Below are 23,562 nucleotides of genomic sequence, written 5' to 3'. Positions count from 1 at the left end.
AAGAAGAACAGAGCATCAGTCATCACTATTTCAGGTTTTCTGATCAGAGGACTCTCATGTTTTGTTACCAACATGTTTTTTGATGGTTCATTCTAATTTGAGTCAGTATGTGAAGCTGCTTGAGTTTATCCAAGAAAGATTTGTTGTCATGGTTTTCTGTGTGGCAGGCAGGATGTTTGACTCATAAATGGAGGCTCAGAGGACTCTCATGTTTTATTTATGCAATATTTGAGTGTCTTTAGTTTTATAATGTCTGAAGTTTCTGTCTTTATTGCAGTGCTCTGTACACTCCTCTGCACTGAACATGCGCAAGGTGACTGAACAGTTTTCACTTGTGTGTTCTTTTTATTTATTTAGTGATTATGAATCTTAAGACTTTTTACTCTCTTCACTATTTATCGTTTTATGCTTTGTGGACTTAGAGAAAGCACTTGATTGCATCTCTTGGGGTATCCTGCATGGGATACCTGGCTCGTTGTCACAGCCTATTCAGTCCCTGTATAACCACAGTGAGACCATGGAAGAGTGGCCAAAGGAAGCAAGTCTGGGCCTCTCTGTCTAGACTTTTGCCTACAAAAAAACCCACCAAAACTCAGATCTGGTTCTCTTTGTCATATTCAACTGAATGTAGAGTAAATTTAAATTCCAGGCTTGATATTGTGCAATATCCCATATATTAATATATGGGATATTGCACAGTGGCAGGAATGAGCAGCAGTACAAACTGAACAGTGCAAAAGTTTTTTAGTGGCAGTTGTTACAGTATTGCACTTTTTTAAATATAAATAAAATAAAGTGGAGTGACCAGTGCAGATTATACAGAGTACTTGTGAAGCTGCAGGGTAGCTTCTGAGTGTGTCCTGTGGAGTGTGTGTGTGTTTAAGTGTTGTGGTTGAGGTGTCGTATGGCTCGATGGTAGAAACTGTTTTTAAGTCTTGTAGTCCGAGCAGACAGACTCCTGTAACGTCTGCCAGATGGTAACAAGGAGAAGAGCTGATGTGCTGGGTGGCTGTGGTCCTTGATGCTGCTGTGTGCTTTACGGAGGCATCGCTGGAGGTAAATGTCCTGAATGGCAGGAAGCCTCGTGCCAGTGATGTGCTCTGCTGCCTTCACCACCCTCTGTAGTGATTTACGGCTGCTGGCAGAGCAGCTTCTGTACCAAACTGTGATGCAGCTCGTCAGCAAGCTCTCAATTGCTCACCTGTAGAAATTTGAGGTGATGTTGGCATTCATGCCAAACTTCCTCAGCCTCCTCAAGAAGTAGAGTCGGTGGCGAGCTTTCCTGATAGCAGTGTCTGTGTGAAGGGTCCAGGAGAAGTCCTCGATGATGTTGACTCCAAAGGAATTTGAAGCTGCTGACCCTTTCGACCTTGGTACTGTTTATGTGGATGGGCTGGTGTTCTCTGACTGGTCGTTTCCGGTAGTCCACTATCATTTCTCCATTTTTGCTGATGTTGAGAGTCAGGTTATTTTCCAGACACCACTCGTACAGTGCCATCACCTCCTCTCTATAGGCCATCTCACTTCTTATCTCTAACTTTGTGCAATTCATTCTGTTGTTGTTGTTAAGGCTCTTTCCATCCCTAATAGTGTGACCAGAACTAATGTGATTTGACTTTTTTGCAGATTATGATCCTATCCTGGTGAGTCCTGTTCATCCTGTGACTGAAGGAAGTTCTGTTAGTCTGAGCTGCAGTTCAAGAGAAAAAAAATCCTTTCCAATGTGTTTTTATATCACAATTCAAAATGATACCCGAGGGGAGCTGAAGATCTCTGCAGTGTCAAAGTCTGATGAAGGTTTCTACAAGTGTCAGTACTCAGGAAGAGAGTCAGCACAGAGCTGGATGTCAGTTAAAGGTGAGCAGGAGCAAAACATTTTATTTTTCATGACCTACTGTAGGTGGCTTATTCAAATATATTTACAGTAGATACCTTGTCTACTGCACTGCATATATGATCTTATAATAGGCATGTATTTATCTTTCAACAATACTGTGGTTAACACAAATGCCTAACATGTATAAAATTCCCTGGTTTGAGAGTGATAGCAGATATGAATCCCTGAGTTAAAACAGCTTCTAAGTTCAGTTCAGTTTATTAAAGTTAACAGTTCTTTTTACTTATTTGCAGTAGCTGTATCCAGTTCTTAATTTCTTGTTCTGATGATCACTGGACTCATTTTTGGAGTTGTTAGGTTTATCAATTCACATGGAATATGACCCTGTGAATAATTCCCAAGATAGCTGGGCCAGAGAGTCCAGCAGTTCCCCTAAACAAAACCCTCTTTTACTTAAACAGATACAGATGTGTTTGCCATACCATATATCAGAGAGAGAAGATACAACCTCTCTTATGACCTTAGGACGTGTGTGAGGTATGCCAGAACACTCAGGAAAAGAAGTGTACGTCCTACCATCTCATGGTACACAGAGTCTTTAAGACCTACTAAGGATGAGACATTCTATCAATATGGAAACGATTATATACCTCTAAGCATATATGATTATATGTTTCTAAGTGCAAACGATGAAATGATGATTGACCGTGCATGTAACAATAAACAAAGACAACAAGACTGCTCAGTTTTCTAAGACAAATGATGACGAATTTACTGGTACATCAGATGGAAGAGAAGAACAGCCACACTAAATATGTACTTCATTTATGTTTATTTCTTTCTGATATTATAGAAGAGTGTGACAAGGCTAAAATGATGCAGGGACTTAAGTTAAGTGACCCAAACATTCAGTGCAGGTTATCAATAACCTTACCAAGCTTATATCAAACTGTAGCTGTAGTATGACTGCCCTTACACTGCAACCTGAACACTACAATGACCTCAAGCCTCACTGACAGCAGATAAAAGAGTTGCACCAGCAGGGGGCAGCATGATCCTGAGCTGTTCTTAGCTCTGAAGGCTGGAGGTTCAGAGATAACTCCAAATATTTATTCCTCATAAACTTGTACAAAATGGGAAAACCTACAGAACTTCTTTTTTCTTTTCATTAAGGTGTGTTAGGTCTGCACTCGCAGGCCCCGCTGGTTCAGAGACTTATCACCGTGAACGAAGCAAGATAGTTAAAGCTCAGCCTATTTTTAATTGCAAGCTGCAAGCTCTGCACCCAACCTCAGATGACTCCAGCTCTGGCCTCTGCTTACAGTCTTTTTATTGAAATGCATACATTTACACAGTTTTAACTTTTAACAGTCATTAAAACTAGAAAAGTGCTGTGTAAGGCTACGTCCACATTGAGATGCCGTTTTCCCCAAGGAAAAACGCAGCATTTTGAAAACGCTCTCGAAAACAAATAAATTTGAAGACGGTGCATTTGCGTCGCAGTGTGGACAGTGAAAACGGAGACTTTCGAAAACAATGACGCATTTTAGTCATGTGATGCAGTCATGTGACCAATTTAACAAAGATAGCGGAGTGCATTATAAAGCAGTTGTTTTGTCTGCTCTCAATTTTCACAGCCCTATTAAAGATTAATATCAGTTTGTATATGCTCCAAATAACTTTTCTTCAAACCTTTTACTTTTGTGTTACTCGCAGCAACAACTCCACCTCATTGTTAGTCCATTTAAAAAACTTGTTGCTTTTCCTCAACATTTTGCCGCCATGTTTCAATGAGCCGGTGTTGTGCCAAAAAGGGATTGTCTGCCAAAAACTGATTTCCGGTATTTGCCAAAAACTGATTGCTCGTATTTAAACTGCTATAAGTAAGTTGTTGGGCTATAATATGTGAAGCATGTCAAATGCATCCCTTATGGATGACATAAAGTCATCTTGAGCCACAAACAACATTCGAAGCCGCAAGGTAGAAGCCGCAATCAGTTTTTGGCAGTGACTTTTATATAACCTTTATTTATGCAGTTAAAAAAATCTCATTAACATTAAACATGTCTTTTGTAAGAGTAAGTTGGCCAAGAGGACAGCAGAAATGGCAGCAAATATTACAATATTTCTGTAAAAATATTTTAAGTGGGGATAAAGGACCGGATTGGTTATAATGTAAGTACAATAAGACAGAGTTGTAAAGATACTTGAAAAACAGATATTTTTTTAATTCTCTATATAACCCCTTTGTAAACCCTGTTCACCGAAGTCTATTTACGAACATACGTAAAGATATTACACAGAAAAAATACACAGAAAACATTGGAAATCAGTTTATGGCACAACACCGGAAAGTATATAAACGGCAGACAGAAATTAGGCAGGCTGAATCTTCTTGCGTTTCACGCATGCACAGTACTGGAACGTAAGCATTTTAGGCCATTTCAATGTGGACGCACAACTCTGTGAAAACGAATGAAAACGATAGTGTGGACACAGAGCGTTTTCAGACCAAAACGCCGTTTTCAAATCTATCTGGGCGAGTGTGGACATAGCTTAAATCTCACTCTGTGGTATCTCTTGTGAAACTGTGAGTTGTGAGTTATTTGAAGACATCCTGAGCTTCTGTCTCTTAAAAGGTTTCCAGAGTGTGAAAAAGGGAAACACCCACTGCTAAGTGGCTGTGCTCTGTGTATAGCAGTTACCCATTTAAAAATAATAGTAATAAATAAATACAAATAAACAGGTGTAAATGCGGCTAAAGCAACATTGTGCTTTTACTTTTTTTCTTTTTTTTTTGCATTTTCTTCCTCTTCTTCTGTAAAGTATAAAGTACAAAGTGGAAAACTGTGGCACTGTTGTAGCATTGAAGTTTAGCATGCCACACTTACACCTTTGTCACATGTTTAAAGTTTATTTGATTTCAAAACCATTACCCATGAGCCTCAGCAACTCAGCCCAGCTGACATCACCATAAACACAGCAGCACTTTTAAAGTAACAGAGATATAATCTGAGAGAGGGGGCAGGACTTCCTCTTGCCTCATGCCCACTTCTGGTTAACGACACTATTTCTGTTTAGCTTGAGGTTGCTCACAACATGTGGGTGAATTTATCACCAAACCACAATTTCATGTTAAAAAAATCTGCATTAGTGTAATGAAACACTTTAAATGAGTCAAGCTCAGCTTTGTCAGTTCAGATGTATTTTTAGTTTTATATTGACATCTCTGTTTATCAGCATCAGTTAAAACTTTATTCTTCTATGAATCTATTTTCTTAATTGTTTATAAAGTTGAGCGTCTCAGATGATTTGGAGCCTGTCTCAGCTGTTTTAGGATGAGAGGTAGGGTACACCCTGGACAGATGAAAATTGAAATAAATATAAAAGAGTATAAACACGTCATGCTGTGATCAGATCCTGTTAAGTGTGTCATGTCAGTGAAAAAGGAAGGAAGCAGAGAGAAGTTGAAAAAAAACCCTCTTTGTTCTCTTCACAGCTCTTTGGTATCTGCTGTGCTGCTGCTTCACTCTCTCTCTTTACAGAAAGTTGTAGAAGTTTTCAGACGTGTCACTGCTGGATGTGAGGATGGGAGCCACTTTGCTCTGTGAGCTGGGCCTATTCTGTGAGTACATCACTGACTTCTATTGTTTGATTCATACTGATCCATAAACATGTTTTAGTAAGAAGAACAGAGCATCAGTCATTTGTACCATTTCAGGTCATGTGATCAGAGGACTCTCATGTTTGTTACCAACATGTTTGTTTGTAGACTGGATTAGATTTTAGTGCACTGACTCAGATCAGAGTGGAGCTGGTTTAGTTTATCTAAGAAAGGTTTGTTTCTCCATCAGCAAATTGAATTGAATTGAATATTAATTTTACATCTTAATATAAAATGTCACAAATCATAGTAGACACCAGTAAAACTCCAAGTGTTTTATTTATGATTCAATAAAAGGACTAGAAGTTACAATCCCTGATTATACATTTATTCAAATGGAGAAAGTCTTGAGGGATGGCAGCCTGGAAACTTTACCAGAGAGACACATCGTTGTGTGTGTAGCCGCTAAACTGGTGGACCTAACTCTTAACCACCACGTCCGTATATATACAAGCGGAAAAGGGAGTGAGTGGGTCAGCGCTCGGAGAACAGAAACTAAGCCAGCTTTAAACACACCATTTATTTTTAGGGTAAAACACAGTCAGAACCCCCAAATACAGGCTAAAATCCCTGCTACACAATAAAAATAATGTTCGCAACCCGCTAAAAGCCCTGCCGGCAGGAATAACTATACACTAAGAACCAAAACTAAATAAATGTTTTTTTGTATGATAAAAACTTCCCCCCAGAGTCCTATATTCCCTCTTGTCCAGCCACACACATGCGGGCAAATGTTCCTTAGATGGAGAAGAGACAGGAGAGGAACTCCTCTTCCGGGATGGTAAAACTCGCCAGCAGCCGACCAGGGAGGAGGCTCCTATCTCCGCCTGACGGTACGCGGCCGTGTAGTCCAGCCGCTCTCCGCACCTGCACACGGCTTCCCTCGCAGCCCCGCCCTGAAACAACAGACACGGGCCAGCAACGTTGTCGGCGCAGCCGCTGTTATCCTCCCCCGGCAAAGCTACGCCTAGCGCCCAACAGTGGGAAAGCGATACTCACAAATGCAGGCAGAGGCGTCCCCCTGCCCTACTGTGGATTTCACGCGTTGCCTCCCACTGTTGCTATTTCGTTCGTCTGGACTGGATCGCCGGGTTATGCTGGCCGATCGTCGGATATCTCATGACGTCCCACAGGCAGGCCGGTCTTTCTTCACAGGTGCTGGGCTGCACACGTTTTGTTTCCTGCTCCTCGCTTCTCGTGTGTCTCTCCTCTCTCCTCTTTGTGCTCACCATCTCCCTTAAGTCCGTTTGGTGGCTGATAGGCCACCTCGGGAAACGCCCCCACATCACAGGTGCCTACAATTGTCCGCTTAATACACAGTGGAAAAAATACTACACAACAACACCAAACACGCACTATAAATATGGGGATAAAATCATGCAATAAAAATATCAATAAAAACATGCAAATAAAATCGACACTAAACAAAATATAAAAACACAATTTTCCACTGTGTGACATCCCCCCACATTTTACCTGTGACAGTCCCTGTCACACTAGTCAAGCGACCTGTAACGGGCGGGTGGCTGACCAAAATTAGGCCTCGTCGAACGGCGCACCTCTGACAACTCTCCCGGCCGCTGGGCTGGAGCGCTAGGCGCAACACCATAAAATGGAGGCTCAACTAGCATCTCTCCTTCACGGCTGACTCCCTGCCTCTCTGAGTGGTAGTCTGCTGCAGGAGTAATGCACAACTTTAGTGCATTCCGATGGAGGACCTTCTCCCCCCCCCCCTTTCTCCGGCTGCACCCTATACACTACACCTGTATTGCCAACCTCTTCCACTACCACATAGGGCTCTGAGCTCCAACCTGGGTGCAACTTGCCTTGTCCCTGCCTATTCCTGTCCCTTATCCAAACTCTCTCGCCTGGCACCAATGGCAGGGCCCGCGCACTTCGGTCATAAGCCCTCTTGTTTTGGGTGGCTGCTGCCTTCATCTTCTTCCTAGCCATCTCATAGGCAAAAGATAGTTTCTGGTGATGGTCCTTAACCCACCCTCCCAGGTCGTGGCATGGGGAGTCCCGCTCGACACCTAGGTTTAAATCCACCGGCTGTCTCAAATGCCGCCCAAACATCAGGTACGACGGCGCATACCCTGTGGCACTATGAACAGTATTATTGTATGCTTGTAAGAGCTCTGGGAGATATTCTGGCCACCTCTGTTGTCTCTCTGACTCTAGGGACCGAAGCATGTGCAGCAATGTCTGGTTCATCCTCTCAACCCCACCATTTCCAGCCGGATGGTATGGGGTGGTCTTGCTTTTCGTAATGCCATAGCACTTACACAGCTGGTACATCAGGGCAGACTCAAAACTTCCACCTCTATCTGAGTGTAGCCTGGTCGGGCAACCGAAGGTCTGAATCACGTGAGCCCAAAGAGCATGCACCGCAGTCTGAGCAGTCTGGTCTTTGGTAGGAACTGCCCAGGCGTACCGTGTGAAAAGATCAGTCATCACCAGAATATTCTGGTACCTGTCTGTGGGCCTCCCTAATGTAAGAAAGTCCAGGGCCACAACCTCAAGGGGATACGACACAGTAATGGGATGCAAAGGGGCTCTAGGCCTATTTCTATCTCACAGGCTACACGCAGCGCACCCTAGCTGGAATTCACGCACCTCCTCTTCCATGCTGGGCCAATAAAAGAAGCGACGTATCCTGGACAGTGTCTTTTCCACTCCCGCATGCGCCGCTGCCTCATGATACTTCTCCCACACCTCCTTGTGTCTCTCTGCAGGACATAGGATCTGAAGGTACATTTCGTTAGTGTTAGGGTCCCTTACCTCTCTGCACAGAGTACCCTCACAAACCTGCAGCCTTCTCCATTGCTGTAATAACTTCTGTACAGGGCTAGGCAGGGCTCTCCTCATTGGTGCATCAGGGGGAATTCCCTCTTCCACATACTCCCTCAGGATGCGCAGATCCATGTCCTTCTCCTGCGCCTCCTTCCAGTCATTCATCTGCGGCACCAGCCCCTGTGAATCCAGACGTGGAGCACTCGTGGTGTTTATGTAGGCTGTTTGACAGTCTGTGGGAAACCTAGAGAGAGCATCAGCATTAGCATTCTCTTTTCCAGCCCTGTACTTAACCTCGAAGTCGAAGGATGCCAGCTGTGCCACCCAGCGTTGCTCTGTTGCCCCAAGTCTAGCATTCTGTAAGTGGGCCACGGGATTGTTGTCGGTATACACGACAAACTTGGCACCTGTCAAGTAATCCTTGAACTTCTCAGTGATGGCCCATTTTAGAGCTAAAAGTTCCAGTTTGAAGGAACTATAGTTTTTGTCATTTCGCTCGGTGGGGTGTAGGCTCCTGCTGGCATATGCAATCACCCGTTCCTTGCCATCTTGCACCTGAGCTAACACAGCACCTAAGCCTTGATTACTGGCATCAGTATAAAGTGCAAAGGGCTCCAGGAAATCTGCATAAGCCAGAATAGGGGGCTCGGTAAGAGCACGTTTCAAACTGTTGAAGGCTTCCTGACATTCAGCAGACCACTGGACCTGCATGCTTGACCTGCTAGAAATTCCCACAAGCAGAGCATTTAAAGGTCGAGCCAACCTCGCAAACCCTGGGACGAATCGCCTGTAATAACCTGCCAGGCCAAGGAAGGCTCTGACCTGACGGGTGGTAGAGGGAACAGGCCAGTTCTGGACAGCTTGGATTTTCTCAGGGTCTGGTCTTACCCCTTGTTGGTCGACAAGATGCCCCAGGAACTTCACCTGACGGTGAAACAGCTTACATTTGTCCAGCCTCAGCTTCAGCCCATGTTGCCACAGCTTCTGCAGGACATTCTCCAACTGCTGTAGATGAGTAGAGAAGTCAGGTGAGTAGATTATTATATCATCCAGATATACCAAAACAGATTCAGAAAGGTGACTACTTAGACACCGCTGCATCAGACGCTGGAAGGTGGCAGGGGCATTACAGAGTCCAAAAGGCATGCGATCAAACTCAAACAAACCCAGAGGAGTGGTAAATGCAGTTTTCTCCCGATCCTTAGGATCCATTTCCACTTGCCAGTATCCACTGGCAAGATCTAGTGTGGAAAACCACTCAGCTCTGGTCAGACAGGTTAAAGTCTCTTCAATTCGGGGGAGTGGGAACGCATCTTTATGAGTCACTGTGTTTAATTTCCTGTAGTCTACACAAAATCGCCAACTGCCATCCTTTTTCCTCACCAACACAATGGGGGCTGCCCAGGGACTGCTACTCTCCCGAATGACACCTTTTTTCAGCATATCTGCTAGAAGTATCTTAATCTCTTTGTACATCAGTGGTGGTAAAGGGCGATATTTTTGTTTAATGGGTGGTGCATCACCTGTGTGGATCTGGTGTTGGACCAAATCAGTTCTTCCGTAATCCTCCTCATTCACAGCAAACACCTTTCGCCACCTCTGCAGCAGGGTCTGGAGCTCGGCCTTCTGCTGGGGGGTCAAGTCTATGCTGTTAATCAGTTGACTCACCTCCTCTTCAGGGATCACAGGCTCTTCGGGCCCAGCGGCTTCAACTACGCCCACCTCGATCACACCATCGGATCCCATTGTCAGGCTAAGGTCACTGTCCGACTCCACATCCGACTCCTCCACCTGATACAACTGGCCCATTTTCTGGTAGCGTCCTATAGTCACTTCGTATGGATTAGGGTTACAGACCCGGATAGGGAGCCTCCCTCCTTTGACTACTGACAGGGTTCGGGCCACCCCCCAGGGTCCAGCATCAGGCAATGCCTCCACTAGTGCCAAGTGTTCTGTCCCACCCTTGCCTTTACACGTCCGGCCCCAGACCATCACTTCACAGTTTGGGGGCACCTTGATTCCCCTGCGGCTAGCAGGTCGAACATAGCCTAGGAAGCCATCAGTCTTGGTGGTGACAGTCTGTTGGCAGACGGCAAATGCCTCTTTCCATGCTCTGCGGGACTTCAGCTTTTGAGGGTGAAAAGCAGACTTGCCTTTGGCAAAACATCATTCCAGCATGCACTAATAACATTCATACCAATAATTAAAGGGTGCGTGGAACAGTCATTTCTCACAACCACAACCCCTTTTCCTGGTATCTCCACCCCTTCCACCTCAAAATCCATAACCGCATAGCCTGAGTATGGTATCTCAAGTCCATTGGCTGCCTTTAAGGCGAACAACAGAGGTGTGTCAGTTTTATTCACTTCGGGGAAATGGAGATCCATTACCTGCTGCTGCACCAGTGTAACCTGAGAGCCTGTGTCTAATAATGCCGTCATTTTAACTCCTCCCATACACACCTCAATAAGTGGACATTCTCCCACAAAATCTGTACTGGCCCCCTGATTGTTTGGATTGTCCCTTGTCCCCACCGCCTGGGCCTCAGCAGTGGGGTTTATTAGTTTAAAGGTGGTTGCTGGTCTAGTGTGCTCGGACAGAATCTAGCAATATGCCCAGGTTGTTTACAACGATGGCAAATGGGTTCTCCCTCTCGAGTCCAGTTAGTAGCATACCCAGAACGCTTTGGCTTAAACCTTGATTTATTAAAAGCTGAGCCGGCTGGGCTTTGCTGTGGCAAGAGCGGTTTAATTTCATTAACAACATCTTTGACAAGATCTCGCATTTGACCCTTGACATCCTCCATAATTTCTTTTTTAAATGTCTCTTTCCAGTCGGGTTCATAAGGTGGCTTAGCACACCTGGACTCACCCACTGCCAAGCACGTAGTTTGCAATCCCTGGTGTCCCAGCTGTTCCTCCTCTAGGAGCAACGCCTCCCGATGGACTGTTGCGAAATCCTCTTCTGGATGGTGACGCACATAGGCTCGCAGGGTTTGTGACAACGGGCCCTCCCGCAGGCCCAGCAGCATCTGTTCCTGTAAACACTTTTCAGTAGGTGCTTGATCTGGATTGCGCTGTTGTAGCCTGCAGTGCAACTCCCTCAACCTTAAGGTAAAAGACTTTACCGACTCATTTGGTTTTTGTATACAGCTAAAAAACTGCGACCTCAGAACCGCTAGGGAGGTATTGTCACCATATAGAGAATCTAGATATGCGAATATTCTCCTAATCTGGTCTCTCTCTCTTTCTTCTAACACGCTTACTTGACGCTTTGCCTCACCGCTTAAAGCCCCAATTAAAATTTCTACTTTCCGGGCCTCAGCTATTTCTTGAGCATTCAATAAACCTTGTATTTGTTCTTTCCAGTCTCCATATGAAACATCTGCTTCAGGACCCTTGTATTTTGGTACCCAAGGGGCACCCGGATACACTGGCATCATCATCTCTATATCTGCACTCCAGGCGCTGAACACTGCTCCCCAAACTTGTATCCTGTCGACAACGCCAAAATTATGTAGCCGCTAAACTGGTGGACCTAACTCTTAACCACCACGTCCGTATATATACAAGCGGAAAAGGGAGTGAGTGGGTCAGCGCTCGGAGAACAGAAACTAAGCTAGCTTTAAACACACCATTTATTTTTAGGGTAAAACACAGTCAGAACCCCCAAATACAGGCTAAAATCCCTGCTACACAATAAAAATAATGTTCGCAACCCGCTAAAAGCCCTGCCGGCAGGAATAACTATACACTAAGAACCAAAACTAAATAAATGTTTTTTTGTATGATAAAAACTTCCCCCCAGAGTCCTATATTCCCTCTTGTCCAGCCACACACATGCGGGCAAATGTTCCTTAGATGGAGAAGAGACAGGAGAGGAACTCCTCTTCCGGGATGGTAAAACTCGCCAGCAGCCGACCAGGGAGGAGGCTCCTATCTCCGCCTGACGGTACGCGGCCGTGTAGTCCAGCTGCTCTCCGCACCTGCACACGGCTTCCCTCGCAGCCCCGCCCTGAAACAACAGACACGGGCCAGCAACGTTGTCGGCGCAGCCGCTGTTATCCTCCCCCGGCAAAGCTACGCCTAGCGCCCAACAGTGGGAAAGCGATACTCACAAATGCAGGCAGAGGCGTCCCCCTGCCCTACTGTGGATTTCACGCGTTGCCTCCCACTGTTGCTATTTCGTTCGTCTGGACTGGATCGCCGGGTTATGCTGGCCGATCGTCGGATATCTCATGACGTCCCACAGGCAGGCCGGTCTTTCTTCACAGGTGCTGGGCTGCACACGTTTTGTTTCCTGCTCCTCGCTTCTCGTGTGTCTCTCCTCTCTCCTCTTTGTGCTCACCATCTCCCTTAAGTCCGTTTGGTGGCTGATAGGCCACCTCGGGAAACGCCCCCACATCACAGGTGCCTACAATTGTCCGCTTAATACACAGTGGAAAAAATACTACACAACAACACCAAACACGCACTATAAATATGGGGATAAAATCATGCAATAAAAATATCAATAAAAACATGCAATATCACTATTACAATAAAAACATGCAAATAAAATCGACACTAAACAAAATATAAAAACACAATTTTCCACTGTGTGACATGTGCATCAACTTAACAGAGTGTTTCAGTCTTTTATCAAAAGCTATTTTGCCATTTTTTTAGATTCTTTTTACCTCCCTTGGTTAGGTTTAGGGATTAGAGATCAAATCTAGATTAGATCTAGAAAATAAAAATTTTGTGACATCAGTAGTGGACCTTGGATTCATCGGGTGTTTCGGCCATTATCACTAGTCACCCTCATCCAAGGAGGCCCTGCCAGGGTTGATCAGGCCCTGGGGTGTGTTACTGGTTTATGTTATATTGTTGTTTCTCTTCTATTTTCTTCTGTTTATTTTCCTACATTTTATTTTCTTCCATCAATTCACTGTAAAACAAGAAGTAATACTTACCTCTTTAATATTTATGGAGCCTCACTTCTTCAAAGGGATAGAAAAGGTGATAGAGAGAAGTAAGACTAAAGAGAAAAGATAGGAGAGAGGAGAGACAGAAGGGAGGCACCTGATCTGGCATCCCACACCTCTCTGCCGGATAGGGCTGTACACTCTACCTCCCCTCTGCCTCTCAGAAAATGAAAAAAGAAAAAGAACAGAGGGGAGAAGAGTGGAATTTTTTTTCTTTTTCTTTTCTTTTATCGTTCCTTGGTTAGGTTTCACTACCATGAGGTTAACTTCACAGCCCCCAGGAGGCCCTGAGACAGCTGTATCAGTCAACCAGCGTTATGGTTTATCACAATAAAATTTCTAGTGTTGGGTTTTCTACCCTTTTGATGCCCTCTGCTGAGGCAGGCCCGTCATGGGTTGATCAGTTCTGGGCATGTGTCTACGATATTTGAGTTTCTACAGAGCTTGGACAGAAGACAACTTGAAGTTTTGTGGAGATGTTTCACCTCTCAACCGAGAAGTTTTTACAGTTCTAAAACCAAAACATGGGGAATGCAGCTATTTAAACTCTAGTCATGGCATCCCTTACAGTCTGCCACCTACAATGCATTTTTGAGATCCCTTCCGAGGAGCCTGAATCCCTACTCCCATCTAGCATCAGGTGTTGTCAGCAGGCCACATAATAGGGTGAAGCAAAGCCTCAAAATAATTTTGAAACCTCTCAGGTCTTCTTGAGGGCTGAAAATAGCCCAGTTCTCCCATCTCTGTCTGCGTGTTATTGTGACTTCCTACCCTCATTATCAAGTACATTTCTTGACACAGACACATACACACTCAGATTTGTCAGCCTCTCACTCACACACACACACAGACACACACACCACAGAAAGATATATATATAGATACATATATCTAGATACATAGAATGTTATAGCTGAAATAACACTAATAGATATGAAGAAATAAACAAATAAACATGAACCAGAGGAGCCTGGAGAAAATTTATAGCTGTGTTTGACAGAAAAAATTATTCAGATCATATTTCTCATTGCAAAGACTTTCAGACAGGACAAGATTTTAAAAAAAAAAAAAGAAAGAAAAGTAAAAACCTCCAGTGACAATGACTCACACTGTTGTTCACACCTTGGCTCATGTGATGAGGCACAGGATCAATATTGAGTTAGCGGCCTTCTTAAGGGATACCACCACTACAGTTTAAATACCTGGGATTCTCCACCATTTGGTTTTAAAACTGAAGAAGCTTCTTGGAAAAGATATGAAACACCTTCAGGAAACCTAAAGAAGTCCAGTCACTTTCTCACCGAGCTCCTTAGACACTCAAGTATGACATAAACACACTACCATCTTCTGTATGATTGACAACCTACACACACATAGTTGCGTGTCACCACTTTGATAATGTCTGACATTTTTTTCTTTATTGTAGTGCTCTGTACGCTACTCTGCACTGGACATGTTCAAGGTGACTGAAAAGTTTTACTTTTTCTTGTTTCTTTCTTTTTTATTTATTCAGTAAAGATTCATCAACTGCTTTATCAGTCTTAAGCACTTCACATTGTTGTTTCACTAATTTATAATTTTATGAATATAAACACAGTTTGTGTTTTGAATAGTAAAATATATATATGAACAATATATGAACAGTGTATGAACGTACTGTCACAGATTGTTTTGTGCATAAAAGTGTTTCAGATTGTTAACTTTGTGGTTGTGTTGGATTCTAGATGCTGTGTTAACTATTGAACCCAGCTGGTCCAGTTTTTTCATTGGAGAGTTTGTTACCTTCAAATGTGACATGAATGAAGGAGAAGACACTGACTGGTATTACGGAATCAAGAAGGACGGTCGAGAATTTGTGCCCTACGACACAGACAAAGACTACAGATTAGAAATTATATCTACACATGACAGTGGTGAATATCAGTGCTCTGGTAGCAGAGTGAGCTCACATCATATAAAGAACAGTAATACTGTCTCTATAACTGTATTAGGTAAGTCCTCAGTGACCAACAGAATAAATGTATGATCCCTGTTCAAATACTCAACTGAATTATAAAATATAGTACATTTAATTCAATTTGTCACTGAAACTTGAACTTTAACCAAGATCACTGTACCTGTTACTTCGTTCACAGTAAAGTCAGTGCTACAATACTCACAGACCCTGAAATTTATCATTAGCAGGTGTGTGAGTTTTAACAACAGCAATTATGGATGAAATTAAATTTAATTACATTTCTGAAGGAAAAGAAGAAACATCAAAAGCTTCATGAAGTTTAAAGTGAAGATGTTTCTGTTATCTAAACCAAAACATGAGGAAGAGACATTTTAATGCATCATTGTTTCCTTCAACAGAGAATAGACAAACATTTATGCTGAGATCAACTAATAAAAATATAAACTGTATTGTTTTTCAGTGTTCATATGTTGTTATAACGAATCACAGATATTTCTTTATTTTTCTTCCTCTTTCATAACATCAGATAAACCCAGGGCCACACTGACAGCAGGAACAACAATCATACCAGTAGGGGGCAGTGTGACACTGACCTGCTCTGTGCAGAGCTCTGATGGATGGAAATATGAGTGGTTCAGACGAACCCAAACAACCTCTGAAGGTAAAATCAGAGATCAACAAAACAGAGATATCAGAGTATCTCAAGGAGGAATCTACAGCTGCAGAGGAACAAGAGGAAACCCAGTTTACTACACTGATATAAGTGATGATGTCACCATTGAGATAACCAGTGAGTTCAGTAATTTAGTTCGAAATACACACACACACACCCAGAGAAAGAGAGAGATGTGTGTGTGTGTGTGTGTGTGTATACATATATATATACATATATATATATATATATATATATACACATATATATTAGGGGTGCAACGATACACAAAATTCACGGCTCGATTTGATACTTTGGTGTCACGATTCGATATTTTTCCGATACAAAAAAAACATTCATGCTTTTTTAATTTGTCATTTATTACAATTATAAATATATATTTTAACTCAAAAGTACAGTTTTTAAATTTAATGTTGTTGAAACGACAAAGTAATAAAAAATAATAAATCTATCTGATCAAGAAATCACTCATCTTTGGAAAAGAGAGTTTATTACAGAGAAATGGCTCTTTCCAAAATAAAAGCTATACTATACACTTCTTCTGGGCTATATTCTCAGCAGCATATTAAACATATCAGGTCCCCATAAGGAGAATCATGTGCTAACGGCTGTCTAAATGACTCGGGTAAAGTTTGTAGCATGCGTGCTTGTTGTTTTTGTCTGCTTCCACTTGTCTTTGTACTAGGATGATGTCGGTGTAAATGTGCAGTCATATTCGTTGTGTTCCCACTAGTGCTGTCAGCGTTAATCTCGTTGAAATGACATTAACGCCACAACACAGCAAATCTCTGTTAACGAGCTACCGCGGATCGCCCCGTGCGTGGGGCTGAACGGCCAACACGTTAACGAGCTAACTGTGCTAACGCACTAGTTCCCACCAATGTAATTGAGCATTGCTGGCACATCCGACATACTGTTTTACTTTTGTCCATGACGCGCTTACCTTCAGGTATCGTCACATGAAATCCAAAATAGTTCCAAACAGCACATCTGAATGAGGGTGGGGGAGGTTCAATTTGCCATGTTGCAAGGAGAGCTTAACTTCTGTCTCGCTAGCTTGCCCTGCGCTCAGTGAATCTGCGTTCGACTACTCCGCCTAGTCTGCACTGTCGAGCGCAGATCCACTGAGCGCTCAACACAGACAGCACTGTCAGAAGGAAAGTTGATAAAATAAATTAAAAATTTTGTATTGTTCGATACATATGCGTACCGAACCGAAAGCACTGTATCGAACGGTTCAATATTGATACGAGTATTGTTGCACCCCTAATATATATATATATATAGATAGATAGATAGATAGATAGATAGATAGATAGATAGATAGATATAGATATATTTATTTAACAAGAAGCAATGATCAAGAAAAAACATCAAAAATAATGTGACTGTGATTATTGCTACCATCCTCAGCACCCCCAGTCACCTGCAGACAGCTGCAACAGGAGGCTAGCATATTAAGATAATAAAACACCCTAAAGAGTGGCCAGTTTATTAAGGACTCACAGACAAATCAGTTTCAGTTTGGGATGGGGATAAAGTGGCAGGAGTGAAACTGAGCAGTACAATATTTTTGAGTGGGAGTTAGTACAGTATTGCATGGAATAAGGGTTTTTATTTTTATGAAAATACTAATAAGAATGGGGTGACCAGTGCAGACTGTAGTATGCACCTGTGAAATTGTAGGACAGCTTCTGTCTCCTGTTGAGTGTGGTGTGTGTCCTTAAGTGTTGTGGTTGAGGTGTTGAACGGCTTGCTGGTAAAAACTGTTTTTAAGTCTTGTAGTCTGAGCAGACAGACTCCTGTAACACCTGTCGGATGGTAACAAGGAACAGCTTTGTGAGGATTGACCATCTCACATTTTGTTAGAGTTACAGCCTCACTGTCTTCCTGAGGGTAGAGGATCTGTTTTTTGTTGTCTGCATCAAAACGAGCGTAGAAGTTGTTAAGCTCGTCTGCAAGAGATGCGGTGGGCTGAAAACTGCCTGTGTTTTCGTTCTCGTTGTCAGTGATGCAGTGCAGTCCATTCCACAGTCGCCTGGCGTCAAATCTGGTGTGATATTCAATTATTACTGTACACAGAAGCTGAGCTCATTTACAGTGGCTTGCAAAAGTATTCAGCCCCCTTGAACTTTTCCACATTTTGTCACATTACAGCCACAAACAGGAATCAATTTTATTGGAATTCCACGTGAAAGACCAATACAAAGTGGTGTACATGTGAGAAGTGGAACGGAAATCATACATGATTCCAAACATTTTTTGCAAATGAATAACTGAAAACTGGGGTGTGTGTAATTATTCAGCCCCCTGAGTCAATACTTTGTAGAACCACCTTTTGCTGCAATTACAGCTGCCAGTCTTTTAGGGTATGTCCCTACCAGCTTTGCACATCTACAGACTGAAATTCTTGCCCATTCTTCTTTGTAAAACAGCTCCAGCTCAGTCAGATTAGATGGACAGCGTTTGTGAACAGCAGTTTTCAGATCTTGCCTCAGATTCTCGATTGGATTTAGATCTGGACTTTGACTGGGCCATTCTGACACATGGATATGTTTTGTTTTAAACCGTTCCATTGTTGCCCTGGCTTTATGTTTAGCTTCGTTGTCCTGCTGGAAGGTGAACCTCCGCCCCAGTCTCAAGTCTTTTGCAGACTCCAAGAGGTTTTCTTCCAAGATTGCCCTGTATTTGGCTCCATCCATCTTCCCATCAACTCTGACCAGCTTCCCTGTCCCTGCTGAAGAGAAGCACCCCCAGAGCATGATGCTGCCACCACCATACTTGACAGTGGGGATGGTGTGTTCAGAGTGATGTGCAGTGTTAGTTTTCCACCACACATAGCATTTTGCATTTTGGTCAAAAAGTTGCAAGCCACTGTATGTCCCATTTTCCATCCCAAAATAAACTATAAAGAAGCCATATGAAGTATCAGACCTGAAATACAAGATAAATATACAAAAGTGACACTGGGCAGGTAAAATAATAACGCAAAAATACAAATACTAAAAACAGAGAACACAACACAAACATAAATCACTTGACAAAGCTAAAGGGAACCATGACTGTTATTTACAGCAAGTGGTGCCAGTGTTTAAAGGGTTGTCAAGTGTGCCAAATTCAGTGAAGAGGTTATATAATATTGTTATATATTTAAATTAGAGTTTACTTTTAAGACTTAACTCTGACTTTGTGCAATTTGGTTATGTTTAATAAAGTTAACAGTTCATTTTCCTTATTTGCAATAGCTGTGTCGAGTTCTCCATTTCCTGTTCTGATGATCACTGGACTCATTCCTGGAATCATATTTATCTTCCTCCTGTTCCTGTTCCTGTACAAAAAGGTCTACAGAAAGAAATGTGAGACTTTTTTTTCTTCTGATATTACATATTTTACTCTTTAAAATATTTAAATATGGAGATGCAACATTACAAAATTGCAAACTGTTCACAATAATATATAAAACATAATAAACCATCTGAATGCTATTGTCTTATTTTGAATTTTTAATAAAGGTTCTGCCGATGACCAGAGGGTGAGTCAGGATGAAAATCAACAACAAGTCTACTCCTCTCTCATTCATGGTTAGTTTTTTATCTTGTTTAAAATATCCTGATGCTTTTCTCTTCTACAGCTTTAACACTGGTGAATTAAACAAAACTAAGACAGTAACAACATTTAAACATGTACAGCATTTCTAAGTAATAATAAAATTTCCAATTTCAATGTATGTTTGTGCTTACACTGACATTAAAGCTTATCTTATCTCATCTTGTCTTAGTATAAATGTTACTGACAAGAATACTTGTGTTTACATTATGTGGTGAATCATTTTCTCTGACTTGTAGGTGATCGTTCTGTCTATGAAACAATCAGAGGCTCTGGAAATACTCAAAACGGTACAGTATCAACTTTAATATATAGATTGTGGAAGCCGTGATAAAAACATAACAGTGATTATTATTAATATCAATACTAATATGATTATTTTAATCTAATGTTTTTTTAAATTTAATTATTATTGTAATCACAAGAATGTGATCACACCTATAATAATAATGAACTGCAGAGCTGTTTCAGACTGAGAGTATATTTGAATATATTTTACAGAAGTTCAGTGTTGTTCATGAATCCACTGAAAGAGAGCATTCATCTAATGTGCTCATTTAAAGCAGAATGTATCTGGAATCATGAATTTATTAATTTATCTGTGCTTTACCGCCCTTGCTCTGTATGAAGCTGGGTGACCTGTGTGATGTGGGTGCAGTGGGTCCGATTCTTTCTACCCAAACTGGATGAGCTATGAGAAGTGACAATAGTTTGAGTGTCTCCTTTCCTCATAACTGAAGACTAATTGTCATTCTCAACCATCAGACCTTTGTCACGTCCCATTCCCCCATATTTCCCACCACTCATGGACCATCAAGTTACAATCTATGGGCACAAATATAAAATAAGGTTTTCTGGTAAAGTATTTAGATATAACATTATAGCTAAACATCTGAAATATGTTTTATAAATGTTTCTCTGATGTTTTGTTTTTATATTATATATGTTTTAACTTCTCTTTGATGTAAAAAAATTAATTGAAATATCAGTAGGAATGTTTTGATGATGCAAATATTATTAAATTACGTTCTAAGGCAAATTTCTAAAAGGTTCATTAATGACATCTTCATGCAATGACTGTGCCAGTGTTTTCATTTTAAATGTTTGCGATTTTCTCGCTAACATTGTACAATAAGTTAGTGTCATCATAAGGCTGCGTGGCAGGCAGGCAGGCAGGAAAAGGACCCAATATGCAGACTCGTGGAGGCAGAACTTAAACTCAAGGTCCACTGCTTTATTGCAGGCATAAGTCAAAAACAGAACAAACATAAGAACAAACCTGATAAACCCGATAAACATAACAGCACAAAACACAAGTGGAAGCATGGCACAAGAACTCACACAACGATAGACACACAGGGAAAACAACTGGGAGACACAGAACCAAAACCTAAGAACTAGAACTCAGAAAAAACTAAAGAACTAAGGAGCCAGGAATACTTAAGACAGAAACCAAAACCAAGAGACCCGCAACAACACATGAAATCAAGGAATAATAATACAAACGGAAAACACTGGGTCACTGACCCAGGACCGTGACAGTTAGAAATCATATTAAACACTACAATATAGAGTTAATGTTTTCTTTTACTACATTAAGTATTCATGTTTGTCAATGGAAAATTGTACTTAGTAGTCAGTATAATCTTTAATGATTTAAGTTTGAATATGGTAGAATACTGCATGTAATCATTTGTGTTTAAAGGCATATAGTTGGTGGCATATTTGAAAGAATGTCTCATCCTAGGAGGTCTGTAACATTCCAGGGTGTTCTGGCGTTCACCCCCACATCCTTGGAGCATTTGAGAAGTCGTACCTTGTCTTATTGTTTTACGGTAGGATTAACGTAGTTATATCTGTCTTAGTCTAAGTGCTTTTGGTTTGATGAACTGCTGGACTTTGAGACCAGCAGGTTTAGGGTCACACTCTGACCCCCCCCCCCCCCCCCCCCACCCCCCCCACACACACACACACACACATTTCAATGTATGGAGCAAACACTCACTGAAGTGTATAAATAAAAGACCAGGGCAGTCCTCAGGGCCACTCTCTGAGACTCACTCTTGGGGTGTGAGTTCTGAGAGATGACCTTGCTAGCAAGAAATTCTGTGTGTTTCTCTTCTCTGATTCTCTACTGAAGAAGTGTTTTAGAATATATCTCTTAACAATGTTCTTTATAATCCAATATTTTTTTATTAAAACTTTTGTATAACATTTCATGTATTAAAACCGAAAGTTTGGAAGGTGTTATATATAGTGTATGTAGTGAAATGTGGCTTTAAATTCAGCTGTTGCTGTGTTACAGTACATACAATGAGAATTTTTTTACACATAAGATCTTCTACATTATCCCAAAAGTAATGAAGAATACTTACAGTATTCATACATACTGTATGGATTTGAAAGTATCATGCATTTCATGTCTATTTTTTTAAAGTGGTAATCAGTATATTGAATTGTTCTGTGCTTCTGGCTCTTTCATGAGGGATAAGTTGGTTTTTCATTGTATTTTAAGTCAGTGTCAATCTTTCATCATACATGTACAGTAGCAGTGAACAAAGCCATGGTTGCTCAATTTTCTAAGACCACAGATTACTAATTCACTGGTACATCAGATGGAAAAGACCCACTAAATATGTACTTCATTCATGTTTATATCTTTCTGATATCATAGCAGAGTGTGACAAGGCTAAAATGATGCAGGGGCTTCAGTTAAGTGGCCCCAACACTCAGTGCGGGTCATGCACCATAATATAACTATTTATTAATAACCTTACTAAACTTGTATCAAAAGGGAACAAAGAGTAAGAGAATCATACTAGCTTTAGCTGTAGTATGAGTGCCCTTACATATGTTTTACACTGCAACCTGTGCAGTATATAGACCTCAGGCCTCACTGGTAGCAGATAAGAGAGCAGGGAGCATCATGATCCTGATCTGTTCTGCGGACAGCTCTGCCGGCTGTTCAGAGATAACTCCCGATATTTATTCCTCATAATCTTGCACAACATGGGAAAACCTTCAGAATTTCTCTTTCCGTTTTCATTTAAGTTGTAATTGATGCTGGTGACAAGTGCATTTAATGGTATGCTATTTTACAATACAGTTGCACAAAAACCTTCCTTCACTGTTTACCAATTTTCAAGTTAAATTTGATCTAATAAAAACACATCATTTTTGCTGTCTGGCTACACTCAACATGGAAATCTTCACCTTCGGCACTACTAAGTGGCTGAAGAATTGTAAAATATTATTCTATAGTTAGACAAATATCTACTATGTTACCACCAATTATTTACTATCAGCTAGTAATGGCAAGTGGTGTAGGAATTTTTCAAACTATTCCTTTTTTTAAAAAATGCAATCAAACACTGTGAAAACACATCACTACACATGATGCATTAATATTACTGCTGTATGTTTACATTTGAGCTCATATTAAATACTTTACACTTTATATTCTGTTTAATGTGTTTAATTGGGGCAATAATCTGGACTCCACTCACCTGACTTTTCAGCAGTATGCAGACTTTAACACCGAAGGCGATAGACGCTATCAGAGCGTCAGGTTTACATGTAAATGTAACCGGTTTCTGCTTCATACCGCTGAAACCGTTCGGCCCAAACAGACTCCTTGACTCTGCGTTGTGTTGTGTTTTTTTAAGAAGACAAGGAGTCTCTTATCGATCATTGCCACTTTATTGCCTGAATATAAACAACGGTGTATTATCAGTGCACAGGCTCGCCACACACCACTCCGCATAGCACACTATGGCAGAACATCCCATTAGCAATCCGCTTTAGCATACAGTTTTACACAATAATAAACAAATGAAAAGTACATAAAACTGGTGTTGGACATGTGTCCACTAAGCACTTATTACACTCGGTGCCCATCAGCTAATCAAACATGTTTTATGTGTCTGTACTACTTAGCTATATCGTGTGCGGAACAATACAACTCACCTCTCGTATGGCTACGGCAGACTGGCAGCGATTACTGCAGCCAGCCTCACCTAACCAGCCACACCGAGAGGGGGGCGCTGTTTCCCCATTACACTGACAT

At 41.7% G+C, this 23,562-nt stretch overlaps 1 protein-coding gene and 1 pseudogene across 1 annotated transcript; one reads left to right on the top strand and one right to left on the bottom strand.

Annotated features, from left to right (window-relative positions):
- The first annotated feature begins 5,425 nt into the window (after positions 1-5,425).
- LOC148104159 (uncharacterized) lies at positions 5,426-19,827 on the top strand. The gene is made up of 7 exons (XM_087836212.1): positions 5,426-5,462; positions 14,687-14,722; positions 14,985-15,251; positions 15,744-16,007; positions 19,136-19,246; positions 19,403-19,471; positions 19,736-19,827. The coding sequence occupies exons 1-7, from the start codon at positions 5,426-5,428 to the stop codon at positions 19,825-19,827; spliced, it is 876 nt and encodes a 291-aa protein (XP_087692338.1).
- On the bottom strand, positions 9,610-10,750 carry LOC148104160 (uncharacterized; annotated as a pseudogene).
- Positions 19,828-23,562: the final 3,735 nt, after the last annotated feature.

The sequence above is a fragment of the Neolamprologus brichardi genome, chromosome 3 (assembly GCF_056152115.1).
Source record: "Neolamprologus brichardi isolate AB-2024 chromosome 3, ASM5615211v1, whole genome shotgun sequence".
Taxonomy (NCBI): domain Eukaryota; kingdom Metazoa; phylum Chordata; class Actinopteri; order Cichliformes; family Cichlidae; genus Neolamprologus; species Neolamprologus brichardi.
Note: the sequence above shows the minus strand (reverse complement) of the source record. Positions and strands in the feature narration are given on the sequence as shown.